This window comes from Argiope bruennichi, chromosome 9 (genome assembly GCF_947563725.1).
Source record: "Argiope bruennichi chromosome 9, qqArgBrue1.1, whole genome shotgun sequence".
NCBI classification, from domain to species: Eukaryota; Metazoa; Arthropoda; class Arachnida; order Araneae; family Araneidae; genus Argiope; species Argiope bruennichi.
The window spans coordinates 71,033,089-71,047,470 of record NC_079159.1 but is presented as its reverse complement, the minus strand read 5'-3'; the positions used below and the strand labels follow the sequence as shown (position 1 = coordinate 71,047,470).

Sequence of the window (14,382 nt, the reverse complement as noted above, 5' to 3'; positions counted from 1 at the left end):
TTCAAATATATAAAATTTTTTGGAGTCATTTGATTTGTAAAACTTTTTATGCGATGATTTTTATAGAAATAAAAGCAATGAAACGAAAAAGAAATTCTATGTAAATATTACTGTGATCGATCAAAATAAGAGAAAGTCAACATTCCACTCTATCATCCAGTTGAATATATCAACAAGTAAATGTCGAATGATGATTATGAGCATGTCAATATTTGTCATATATCAATCTTTCACACTAATATAAACATAAAACAAAATTATTTTAACATTACACTTATTTTGCAAAATAAGTTTAACATAATAACTTTTAAGATAATTTAGAGAACAAATTTTGAAAATTATAGAAGAATATTTAAATAAATAACAACTAGCAAAGCGTGCATTGTTTCGAACTTCTAAGTATTTCAAAATATTTATTATTGATAATATTCTCGACACAATATGTATCCATTGCATTGAAGAAAGTTTGTAAAGGTGCTATGTATGCATCTAAATTGTGAAGTATGTGCTGTGCAATTTATCTAGAGTATTCACTTCTTATATTTGATTCACTGCAGTCCCATAATACTTAATTCACCACTTCGTCAGTAGTGTACTTCCCCTTTATAAATTCGTTTAATTTCTGTTGTAAAAATGATTGATTTATTTTTGATTGATCTACCCTTAAATATTGTCTCAGTATTTTAGAATCGCATTACATTTATATAAAAATATTTAAAGAATACCTATTTCAAAAGATTAAAAATTGATCTAGCCCTTTCAGCAAAATCTGCGCATCATACTAATGCGCAAGAGCATGTGAATGAAAAATTAGTACTTATATAAGTTAACCTTTTCTTCGTTACTATCAGTTACACAGTTACCATCCTCATAAAATATTTCTGCGGAAGATCATACGCCTAATTGCAGTTTAAAGGGTAATTCTAACCAACTTAAGTTCAAAATAAATACCCAATATTCGATTTCTTCAAGGTCTGGAAATGAATTGCCAATGTCCTAATTGCAGCATCCGCAAAATGATTTTTAAAGCAAACGATGATACGGAATTGCATCGTTTAGTTATATGCAAAGAAGTTAAGCTCAACTCGATTCGCATGTTGCTGAACAGAGAAGATCCCAATGCTCGAGATGCTCACTATGACACGCCCCTTCACTTGGCAGCCATTACTGATAATTATGAAGTAGTAGAAGAATTGATTAAAGCTGGAGCAAACGTGCAGGTCTGGAACTTAGCCCAAAACACGCCACTGCATATAGCCGTACTTCACTGCAATCGAAAAGTCATCGAAGTATTATTGCAATCAGGTGCTGATGTGAATTCTGAAAATGTGCTTCGAAACACTCCATTGCACTTGGCCGTTAAGTCTTCGTTGTACATGAAAAAGAAACGTCACGACAAACTGATAGTTCAAAAGCTCATACAGGCTGGAGCAGATGTAAACTGCATTAATAAGTTCAATGAAACGCCACTTTTTCGAGCTGTTGAGACTGGAGATTTTGAAATCGTTCAAATATTGTTGACATCTGGTGCGGATACCAATATTTACGATAATAATTCCATCTCTTGTCTACATATAGCTCTTTTCAAACTTCATCCAAACCAAACGTTAATAGAGGAGCTTATTAAGTATGACGCAAATATTTACTGCAAAGATAAATGGTTTAGGACTCCACTAGACTTGGCTGTTCTACGGTATTTCGATGATCCTTCAGATGAACTTAAAACTGCTAAGGCATTAATAAAAATGAGTGTTTTGGTGCATCCAAAGGAACCTATCGATATATGCAGAATAGTAGAAAAAATGGTCGTTCACAACTTGTATGAATTCCATAAAGTATGTTCTATTACAGTGCGCAGAATGATGGCATTTTGGATTACTGAAGACATCTCTCTGCACGATTTCGCTTTAAGAGGTTTGAAATGCAAAATCTTCAGTTGCAACAAGTTGCCAGAAAAAATATACTCCAAGGTTTTAGTTGCTTTGTTGAAGGGAAAATGCGGTGTCTACAGCGATATCGTAGAATGTTACATTCCTGAGTTATATTTGAAGGAGGTAATAATGAACTTCAGCATCAGAGTAAAAAACGAAACGAATAAAGGTGACATTGAACTATTGAGTGATGTGGTACGGTTAATTTGCGATTACTTGAACAGAACTGATTTGTTGCGATTGATTCAAGCATCTTTAATGACTCAATCTTATCAAGCAGAATAATCAAGTTACTATAACGCAAGAAATTATTTTATGAGAGATTGAGATGTAATTTATTTATTGTTCAGACACAGAAAAGTGCTTCTAATGCAATTTTATTATATTTATTTTTACAAATCAATTATTAAATTATTTTAAATTTATTCTTGTCTTTTTATTTGCTTACTTCTTTGTTACAAATTCACTTATGCTTATTAATCTAAATTTATTTTCGGTTATTAAATTTAATCTTCTAGAGATGTACAGCTTAAGGGGCGTGGTTCTTATTTTAAACGAAATTGCTAAACACGTGTTCTATTTACTCGGTAGATATGCAAAGCTATTAAGAACTGTAGTAAGGGATGATAAATATTATTTATTTTAATTTTATTATAATTATAAACATGTTAAAAGAAAAAATATTATCAATTTTTTCCTAAATTTTTGAAGGCATTAATTCACTTTTACCTATAAATTTAAATAAATGTAAAAATAACTTATTTATACGTGAATAATAATTAAATTCTGATTTACACTAATTATTAAGGTAAAAAAATTGAATAAAATCTTACTAAGTCACTATAATCTTTAATTTCATTATTCGCTTTTCATTTCTGTACAAAAATTGCCAAACACTGATAAAAAGATAGTGTCATGAAAATTCTGTTTTTATCGACCTTTTTTTTTATCTAAGAAGATAGGAAAAATAAATTTTGTATTTAACTTACCCTCTTAACTGTCATACTCATGATTAATTTAGGCATTGAATTATCTACCTCCAGTTTTATAATTTAAAATTATTCTAAGATGTGTAAAAATATACATCATCTCAAACACCTAGAATGTTATATTTATTCTTAGTTGAATGATGGCTAATTCATTAGGTAGAGGGAAACATATAGTTATGAGGATAAGTGAAATATTTTATTTTAAATCTTATGATGGTTAATATAGGAATAATTCGCCATATGTTAATGACTGTTCTTAAGCACTTAATTGTTTTATTTTCTTTACTATCTAATGAGTTAATCCTTCTATTTTGGGAATATTTTCTTATTTTTATTCAAATGGAAATCTATTGGATACTTGACTTATCTATGTATTCTAAATATTTTAATATTGAATTATAATCGTTATGAATCGTTTATTTTTAGCTTACAACTATCAAAATTCGATAAATAAATGCACCTATGGCATTTGGACAAAGTTATTAAGTGGCTAATTGCATTCATAATGACTTCATAGGAAAAATTATTCATTGGGTTATTCGGTATAATAGAACGACTTTGAAGTGACCGCTGCAAATGAGTGAATTTTGAAATAAATGGAATTTGTGACAGAAAGAAATGGTTAGCAAAGAATTTGTCAATGTTTCACAATTTATTGAAAAACATTGTTATATTGGTTAAAAAATACTAAAATTTTTCTGTAATATATCTATTTTTAGAAAGTAATGTATCTATTTATAGATACTATAGATTCTTGGAAATCCACAATCGTCGATTCGATTTTCAAAATGCAATCAATCCATTTTTTAACAGCATCGGTTAATTGTAGCCCATTTTTAAATTAGTCTCTTCACATTTATTAACAAAAGAAATATGCTCACTTGATTGTTCTTTCAAGAATGGAATGCTTTATTCGCTTCATTCATTAGACACTGAATATAAAAAAATGCAATTAAGAATGATGGAACAGCAATACTCTTTTAAATAGAAGTTAGTCTATAAGATAATTATACAATGCTAAAGATTATCAAGACGACAGCGAAAATTAAAGCATCGATTATGATATAAAATTTTTTCCTCCACTTTTACTGCTAAAGATGCAGAATTCCAAAATATTTGTCATATGATAAATATGCTCACTTGATTGTTCTTTCAAGAATGGAATGCTTTATTCGCTTCATTCATTAGACACTGAATATAAAAAAATGCAATTAAGAATGATGGAACAGCAATACTCTTTTAAATAGAAGTTAGTCTATAAGATAATTATACAATGCTAAAGATTATCAAGACGATAGCGAAAATTGAAGCAGCGATTATGATATAAAATTTTTTCCTCCACTTTTACTGCTAAAGATGCAGAATTCCAAAATCTTTGTCATATGATTAATGTTAAACTCCAGCATCGAATTACAAAATTTTTTGTTTAAAATCTGTAATTAAATCAAAGCAACTGTTTTAGAGGCAATAATCGTTTGATCACATTTAATTATTTCAAGTATTTCTTGAGTTCTTAGATGGGTTGATATATGACTCACCAAATAGAGATGAAGCAACTAATTCAAAACTCAAGTAAATTTGTTGTCAAGAGAATTAATCATATTTGATTTTAATTGTGTGTAAGGGCTTCTGTTGCACGTTAAATCCGTCAGACCAAACGTCCTCCAACTGGTGTGGTGAGGGGGGGATGCCAGCTCAGGTGTCGTCCTCGTCATCTGACTGCGGTTCAAAATCACGAGGTCCGTCCCAAAATAGCCCTAGTGTTGCTTTACAACAGAACGTTAATATAACTAAACTAAACTAAAATATAGGATGATAATTTTCATAATAGAGCGAACAAATTCCAATCATTATATAGCGTTTCAGGAATGTAAAAAGGGGATCATAGAAAAATTATTATTGAATGAATGTACCATAATATATTTGTATATAGTACTGAAATAAATTGCAGACATACTAGTTTTTCTAGCATGTAACAAGGGCAGTTAGTGGTCATGAGATCTGAATGTAAGCAATCATATATGTATATAATAATAAATGTATTTTTCCCAATACCAAACTTTTTCAAAAACTCATTAAACCTATTTATATTCAATGGCTTTATGAAGAACTCATTTGAATCTGGTTATCAAAGATATAAAAATATATTTATGATCACAGTGATGTATTAGAAAATACATTTTTATATTAAACGGAGAACTTTTATAGTCATTTAGAAAAAGGAATTTACATAAAATACAAGATAAAATGATCCTTTGATCTTAAAGTGAATTTTACTAAATGCTTTCATGAATTTGTTCTAATGATAGTTTAAAATGATAGATAGTATTTCTCTCTGTGGCATTGAAATTTGAGTGATTAAGATTGTGTTTTTATTTGAATTCCTCAAAAATGTAGTGAGGACCCTAATGGATTGAATATTTTGTATATCTTGATATTAGAAGCTCTAAGTTTTCAAATGTTTATTCTAGGAAAAATCTAACTTAAAAGATGATATTTGCTAGAAAGAAGAACAATCCTAAAATAGTGTCTTGTTAAGTGAAGTGATTTATGTATGTTATAAGCTTACATATTTTTGAATGATAACTTTTTCAGTATTTGATTATAACAATTTTATTTTCACATATTAAATACCAGTAGTATACCACATATTAAATACACATTTAACACATCAGTAACATGATGAATATCAGCAGAATAAAAGAAACATCTGCAATAACATAAATTAAAATAAAATATATTAAAACAAAAGTTAGCAATGATTTTTCACTCATATTTAATTAAAAAATTATATAATTAATCAATAATATAATTTAATAATATTTATAATCAGTTTGTGATGTAATATAATGAGGTCAACTGCAGACAATAATAATCAAAACAATTAATTGAAAATAACATATTAAAAACAGCGGAAACATTCACGCCGAACATCTTACGCTTTCCCTGAAATAAAGGTGTTGCACCCTCCTTTCCTCGCAAAAAATTATAGACCAGAGGCAAGTTCAAGAAAGACATGAGTGGCTGTATGATTTAATTTCAGAGTCTCATGCATGAGAGGTTTGTACTTCTAATATACAAAAGAAAAAGCTATATGTAATTCGAAGACCTTCTTCTTTTTTTTTGACTGAGTAAAACCAAAAAACTAAACTATTTTAACTATATTATCATCTCATTTTGAAGAAAAATGAAGACTGATTTGAGACTAACGATCTTGAACCTTGTTCAGTTGATGAGGTGATACCTGAGCTGATAAACACCAGATTTCTAGATTATATTTAATGACTCTTAAGGGGCACGATACCTCTACAGAAGAAGAGTATTTCGTGTACACGAATTTCGAATATGGAATTTTTCTCTCGCGTCTGATATTGGATGCTTACCACCCAGCTATATAGAATACAAGATAGGTTCGTTTAAACATTATATAGATTGTGCATAATCAATGTTACATACGAATAGAAATAATCAACAAAAGCGTCACTATATGTCAAATAATACACAAGAAAGAAAGCATTTGAATGATTGTACTTTTTGTGAAATACAATTTGAATGATTGTACTTTTGTGAAATTCTTATTTTGATTCAAAAAGTTATGAACTACATTATGCCTACTTAAATCGTAATTTAAGTGAAACTCAAGAACTTAACAATCACTTAGGAATACGAAAAATCTCATCTCTTACAGTTCATCTAATATCTCACGCTTCGTTTAAACATTATATAGAATATCTGAAATTGATACACAGTACTGCATAGATGCAGTTGGAATTTTAATATCAGTGTACAGTTACCATTTGTAGAGTATTTCAAGCAGGCTTTAACATTGCAGAAGAAATAGTTCAATTTCAGTGTAAGCATAGCTCAGAGAAACCTATCTTATCTCACGTATAATGAACGTTACAGGAATGGGCGAACGTTCTGCCCGAGATCGATCTCCCATTACTTTCCAGACGGCACCTGCAGGATTGGATCAGGTGAAATACTGTTATGAGATTTCTGCGTCGTTTCATCGCATCTAAAATGTCACTCTCTCTTCGATTCGAGCAGCTAGCGATAAAAGTCCACATTCGGCAGGTATTTTTTTATTTCTCATATAGGAACTATACAAAAAGAAAGTATAGTAAATGTCAAAAAGATTAAGTTTTGAATTTTTGTTATATTTCTGCGCTTTTAAAAATATGTCTAAAGAAGGAAGATCGCTTTGGAACTCTCGTGTATTTATCTGCATATTCATCTGTATATATGTACAGTGAGAGTTAAAGAAAGTAAACATCTATGATTTTTTTATAAAATGTGTTATTTAAAATATATTATTGACTTATAATATGAAGTAGTTACGTACAATTATTAACTTTTTTGAACAAAATCGAACAACTTGTAAACATACAATTAAAATAAAATGGTTAAAGAAATCACTCAACTTGGACCTAAGATCATCCAATTTTAGGCATGAAAAAAAGTTAACACTCATAACTCTTTTTCCTCCAAATCTTTTCATTTTATAGATATCACCATTTTTTTCTTGAAGGATTTTGATGTAAGTTAAAGTCTTATATTCTATCTGAATTTATGTAAATTTCTAGAAATTTTTTAAAGATTTTGAGACGAGGAAGTAAACAGCACTAGAAACGAGAATATAAACTTGAAGGAAAGTGGTAAATTCTTACAGGAAATAGAAAAAATTGTTGAAAGAAGCCACTGCAGAGAAAATTGCTGACAAATATTCTAAACAGAAACAGAGTAAAGATTTTTAACGATTGTATACGTATGTATAACTCAGATAGAATGATAAAATTATTTATTTGTACAACAAATTTTAGGTCCTATAAAAATTTTGGATATGATAGCTTGAAATAATTTGATTTAATTTTGTTTATATTACGTCTTGTTTTAAAGCAATACAATGGCTATTGTGATGGTTGGCAATTGTTAGAAAATCCAAAAGCGATATCATTTGAACCATACTGAATATAAAGTCACTCAAAAAATCATTGGGATATTTGGCATGAATAACTACGAAGCTATTTATAGAGCTATTTATCACATTAAAATCAAAACAAGATGATTCAAGATATATTTTAACATTTGGTGTACAATTTGTAAGGAAAGTTTTATTGGTAATTTAATATCATGATTGGAAGAAGATACGAAATCTTTTGGAGATTAAGCGATAACGTTTCCGGGAGACCATTCCAGCTGGTTTGACTATAGTTTTACTCACTCTGGTTTTAACTCAAAGCATAAATGTTTATTATGATGAAGTTTGTGAATTTTTATATAATATAATTTAACACTAAATATCCTGCATTTTACCAATACATTGGAATTGACATCGGAAAACGGTCATTTATCCGCTTGCAAAAGGTTTAGGCAGTTAGATTAGGTTAAGTAGCTCCAGGTGGATTAATTTTGTTTCTTTAGTTTCATGCATTTGAGCTGTGATAGTGAACTTGAAAGCTGAATATAAATCGCAGATATTTTTAATATCAATAGAAAAAAAAATTCAATCTCAAATTTGTGGATTAAATATAGAAACTGATAGACAGTTTTATTAAAATTAAATTGCAGGAAAAAGAAATCGTACTTTTATACTAAAATTTCGCATGTTGTTTTAATTCTTGGTAATCGAAATATCGTTTTTGGAACTTTTTAAAAGGGAAGCGGAAGCTTTTGAATAGATGTATATCTTTTTCTTTTTATATTTTCCTATATTTTTGTAGATATTAATTCGCTTTTACCAATAAAAATGATATGAATTAAAAAAAAAAAAACGTAAAGAATAAAATGAATACATGTGGATGATATTTAAGTCCTAATTTTCTCTGATTATTAAGATAAAGATTGATATAAAATTTTACTGGGACACTATAATTATTTAATTTTTTGTGCATCATTATTTTTGTAATAGAGTTGTCCAATATAGATGAAAAAAATAGTATCCTGAATATCATTAAACTTTTATTAAGTTTTTTTTCATTCATTTAAAAAGGGAAAGAATATAAAAGTTTCTATTATCTAATAAGATACAAAAATGTATTAAATCTTGGATTTTAATTAATAGCCTAAAGACTTACCTTCTAAAACTTCACTGCCATATTTAATACAGGCGTTGAATTATAATTTTACAAAATTATAATATAAATATTTCGGAGAGCTATTATTCGATATAAAAACATACATAATCCAATAAGATCTACAGTCTTTTACAGATTCATAGTTGAATGAGTTGCACAAATCCTTACCAAAATCTAAGATTAGACATTAGAAAGACATTTATAAGGATAAGTAGAATATTTGATCAGAACATTTAAGACGTTTGGTGTGGACATAACGCGCCATGTGTAATAACTGTTAGTTTTCATAGAAAAATTATAGAATAAATTCGAAGTTTGGTTTTTCCATTGAGAAAAAGTGAATGATTTTGAAGTGTTTGCTCCACATTGTACTAAGCGTAATTTCTGAATTGAATGAGCGAGGAAATAAGTTAATTGAAACTTGCGAGAAAAAAAAATTAAAGAATTTGATATTGTTTCACGATTTATTTCCCAATTATGTATCGTATTCTAATAAAAATGCAGGAATAACTTTTACAGGCTAGTACATCAATAGATAAAATTTTTGTTTGGATATTTACACTAATGTTAAGTATTAAAGTTGTCATAATTAATTATAATTATTATTTATTTTTATTATTCATAGTTTATTCTTTGAATGGCAACAATGTATTATTTTTTACTGAATGGCAACATTCTTTGAATTCTAAAAAAAGACGTGTTTTCTTAATGTAAAAAAAAGCGTCGTTAGTAAAAAGGTAGAAATCACAAGATCATATTGTGGTTATTTTTAATCTAGCACAAAACAACGACTTAGTTTATAACAGATACGTATTGTAACGTAAGCCGGCGTCCTTGCATATGGGTAGCGCATCTTCTCCGTGATGTGGGCGTCCCGGGTTCGAATCCCGATTCGGACATGGTTGTTCTTCACCTGTATTCTATTTGTGAGGTGTGTGAATGTGCCCTCCCCCTGTAAATAGGGGTTGTACAAGCGAATGTGTGAGTTTCATCTTCATATGAGCGAGAAGTTAGACTTCTGCCCTCGGGTGCTCAGGGGTCTTCCCCCTCAGAGCTACTGCACCCCCTTTACGTGGTAACGCGGACACGACATCATCATTGTAACGTAACGTATATTAGGTATAGTTTTACATCCTATTGTGCTAAGTAGTCTAGGAGACCGCGGTAGCTTCATAACCTTTACTTATAGTAATTATTTTATTATAGGAAATGCACATAGTTTTATGCAATTTTATTGAAAATAAATAGTTGAAAAAGGTTGCCTGGAATTTATGTACCAAAGACCCCCATTCAAAAAAGCCTGAAACCTTGTGGTTTTAATTAGGATTGGTTTGGTTTTTTTTTTAGTTTTACTGGCGCAAGAGCCCTTCTTGCCTAACTGCGCCAAAATTTCGTTGAATAAAAATAAAATAGTGTGAAAAAATTTAAACTAAAAACGACTAAGATATTTTAAAAGCAAAGAACACACATTAAAATTATGCCTTTAATAAGAAACAAATTTGAACTAAGAAAACATGATAAAAGATGTCAAATGTTCATAAAAATACTCAATTGACATTAAAAAGTTAAAAACATTTGGATGGTGTTTCTCAACAACCAAGTCTTTCAAGTTAAGAGAAGTGAATTTTTTAAATAATGTTTTCTATATTTCTTATATGCTGATTTTTTAAATTGAAAAAAGTGAGGTAAATTACGTAAGGAAGGTAAAGAATTTATGCAAGAAAAATACATTTCACTTCGATAAAAACTAAAAATAAGAAAAATATTTTATAAGAAGATTTTTTTTTCATTTTTTATGACATCAATTACAAGTTTTTTAATTGTTTTATGAATACAATTTTACAAACAAAATTAATTAAATATATGCTATTTGGCGGAAGAAATTTTGCTTTTTTTTATGGAAGATCATATAACTTTCTTATTCGGTGTATTTCAAATTAATTTGTTCAGATACCACTACATATATATATATAGTGTTTAGAAATAGGGCAGGATAATATAATAGGGATAGTATAATTTCGAGTATTTTGAAGAACATTATAACAGTAAAAGAAGAACATTGTATAGGAAAAGTAAAGAATTTATGCAAAAAAGACGCAGTTTACTTCTTCTATAATTAAAAAAAAAAGAAAGAAAAAAAGATGCATTTTTCCATTCCTTTTAGATGTTAATTACAAAACTGTTCAGTTTTAGATAGAAAACAATTTTACAGACAAAATTAACGCATACTACTTGACAAAGAAATTTTGCTCTTTTTTTTAAAAGATCATATAATCTTCTTGCTTAGTGTATTTCAAATTAATTTGCTGAGATACCACTACATATATGCACAGTTCTTGGGAATTTCTATTACAATTAACAACAAAAAATATTTTATTAAGTGCATTTTTTGATATTTCTCTATGATATAAATTACAATTTTTTAAAACTATTTTACGAATAAAATTTGACAGGCAAAATAAACTAAATATATACGCTACTTGGCAGAGGAAATTTTGCTCTTTTTTTATGGAAGATCATATAAGATTATATAATCTTCTTGCTCGGTGTACTTCAAATTAATTTGCTTAGATACCACTATTTATATACACAAAGTTTGAGTAAAGGATTGGATAATATAATAGTAATCAAATAATTTCCAGTATCATTTCAGTATTTCGTTTCCAGCAAAAAAATTGTTACATTTTGTCTTCAGCTGATTACTTAAATATTTCTAATATACAATAAATAAAAAAAAAGTGAATTCTAGAATATTTCTATAATATAACGAAGAAAACTCAATGCAAACTAAGTTTAATCAAAATCAAAAAGAAAAAAAAATTAATTTTCCACAATTAAATTTCCATTGTTTATTCAAATTAAACTCTTCTAGTTCGAAATTTCAGCCAATAAACCATACTTTTGCCAAATTTGGAATGCATAGATTAATAGAAATACTTGTTTCGTTCACAATGTACCAGACACCACTTAGTCCTTGGCATAGTAAGCTATATAAAGTGGTAAATTATTCATCAGTATAATATATCTATTTGAGAACGACCCCTTATGAATGATACTGAAAGCACCTTTATGTAATTATGCATGTTTGACTAGCTCGTCTGATAGCTCTTGAGAGTGCTCCAACTAATATCGGTTTTGTATCCACATCTGCGTCGACTGAACCTACGGCAACCGTTATTTGGCCTTCACAACACACTCTACGAGCATCCACAAACGCAAGGTGGCATTCAGACAATTATATTCGCACAATAGTCGTTGCATGTAGACGAGTTGTTGAAACTGAGAGCTTGGTTTAACCCCGGGAAGGTATTTCATTCACTAAGTAGAGAAGATGTGAGAGTTACGCAGTTAAGAAGTTTTCAATCGATTTTGAAATATTTTTTGTGAAAGTTTGTGATTCTCTAGAATTGTTTTGTATGTCAAAATCAATTGAAAAAATGAGTTAATTGAGAAATATTTATTATTAAATATAATAAAATTAACAGGAAAAACATATCTCAATTACAGAAATAAACAATTCACGTAGAAACGAGATAAATATAAAAGTATATAATATTGTATGCTTTTTTTTTAATTGTAGTAAAATAACATATTCTACATTATATATTTTAAAGTATAGTTTGTTTAATAATTTCAATATTTTTACTTTTTATTTGTAAATTTGATTTAACAGTATGAGGTTATTATTTAATAGGTTATATGATTTCATTAGTGGTCAGTAAATTTTATTTTAAATCTGTCAGTATTTCGATTTTTCTGAAAATATTTCATAAATATATATTAATTTAATCATATTAATATCATTAATATGATTATTGATTAAGCTTTATTATTAATTATTATTTTATACCTTAAATATAAAAGCAACGTGACTATATTAACATATATTTAAGTTATCAACTTGTATATTTGACCAACAATTGATGGCTAAATCTTTAGAATAGTTATATACTTCCAAATGGCATAAATGCTTTAAATGAAGTAAATAATTTTTTATATTGCTTGAATCAATAGTTGTATCTTCCCTCCCAACCCCAACCCCCCATCTAAATTCTTATTACATTTAAATCAATTACATTTAAAATTAATCAACTAAATTCTTATTACATTTAAATCAATTACATTTAAAATTAATCCACTAAATTCTTATTACACTTATTACTATCAATTACATTTAATAAAACACATTTCCCACGTAAAATTTCGGACAGAACCTCCCTCCGTCTCCAACTCTTTTGCACTTGGCCGAATAATTGTATAAGTACAATTTTTGCTGAAAAATTTGTACCATATTCAGATTTATTCCGGTGAAAAAATTATCATTTTTCAAAAAAACTAAAATTTTTGAGCAAATAAAAAAATTATTGTAAATTTTTCTTTAAAAGTTCAACAAAGAAAAATAAAACATATTTAGAGTTTTTACTCAAAAATAATTGTAAGATAATATACGTTTCTTTAAATAATGAAATATTATTAAAAATACAATTACAATCAACAAGAGGGAAAAATTGAATTACTTCTTTCAACTCTTCCACTGGGAGGCACCTCAAAAATGAGAATGAGAAGCTTCCAGTATGGAGGCTGGTTCTCGGCGATCTGGTGGATGCAAATAGAGGTGGAGGTTGACTACTTCCCATCGATGATGAGACTCACTTCCCTAGGGAAGGGTTGGGTCATTACCGGTGAGGGCCCTTAGGACTCGCCAGTGTTGCTGTCATGGTGATCTGGTCATTCCTATTTATCTGTGTGTCTACGGGAGGGGGGCAGAGTAGCCAGTTAATGGTTACCTCTTTCAACTAAAATAGATAAAGACAGTCGTGGAGCAAATTTTTGCCCATTTTGCAACATTTTGATGATTTGCAAATGAGAATATAATTTATAAAACCTGTTCTGCACTTCATTTCAGTTCCATTGATATCTGTTTTAAAATATTCAAAAAATATCTTTGATTTAATTTGCGGATGTCATTAAAAATATCTTTCATTTAATTTGCGGCCTCCATTTCTAATTATGTTGTTTCTAAATCTATAAGTCAAGAATGTTCTCAGGAATATAGATCTATTAGCTTGTGCCCATCATACTGAAATCTTATCTCTCATAAATCACCCACAATGAGAAAAATACTTGTCATAAAATATCTATAATTCCTACCGTATTATTCATCATAAAATATTACGCATCATAAAATATCAATAAATATTTCTACAGAAATAGACATTACCTGATGATGCGAATTACTGGCAATCAGATTGTTGAAGTGTTGTAAAGGAATCTAGATAGCATACCAGTTTTTTTTGTTGGATAAATATAGAATAGTACTAAATTATGCGATCATATAATTACAAAAAAGAAGGTAAAATATGAAAAAAAAAAAAAAATACGGGA

General features: G+C 28.6%; 1 protein-coding gene and 1 long non-coding RNA gene across 2 annotated transcripts in view; one reads left to right on the top strand and one right to left on the bottom strand.

Annotated features, from left to right (window-relative positions):
- Positions 1-863: 863 nt before the first annotated feature.
- Positions 864-2,346, top strand: LOC129984267 (serine/threonine-protein phosphatase 6 regulatory ankyrin repeat subunit B-like). Its single transcript, XM_056094112.1, has one exon. It carries the CDS (start codon positions 981-983, stop codon positions 2,214-2,216), a length of 1,236 nt encoding a protein of 411 aa, XP_055950087.1. The 5' UTR covers positions 864-980; the 3' UTR covers positions 2,217-2,346.
- An 11,174-nt stretch (positions 2,347-13,520) lies between these two features.
- Positions 13,521-14,382, bottom strand: part of LOC129984268 (uncharacterized) — a 55,973-nt gene continuing 55,111 nt past the window's right edge. The window contains exon 3 of the long non-coding RNA XR_008785477.1: positions 13,521-13,793. This is a non-coding gene — a long non-coding RNA (uncharacterized LOC129984268). The remainder of the gene's footprint in view (positions 13,794-14,382) is intronic.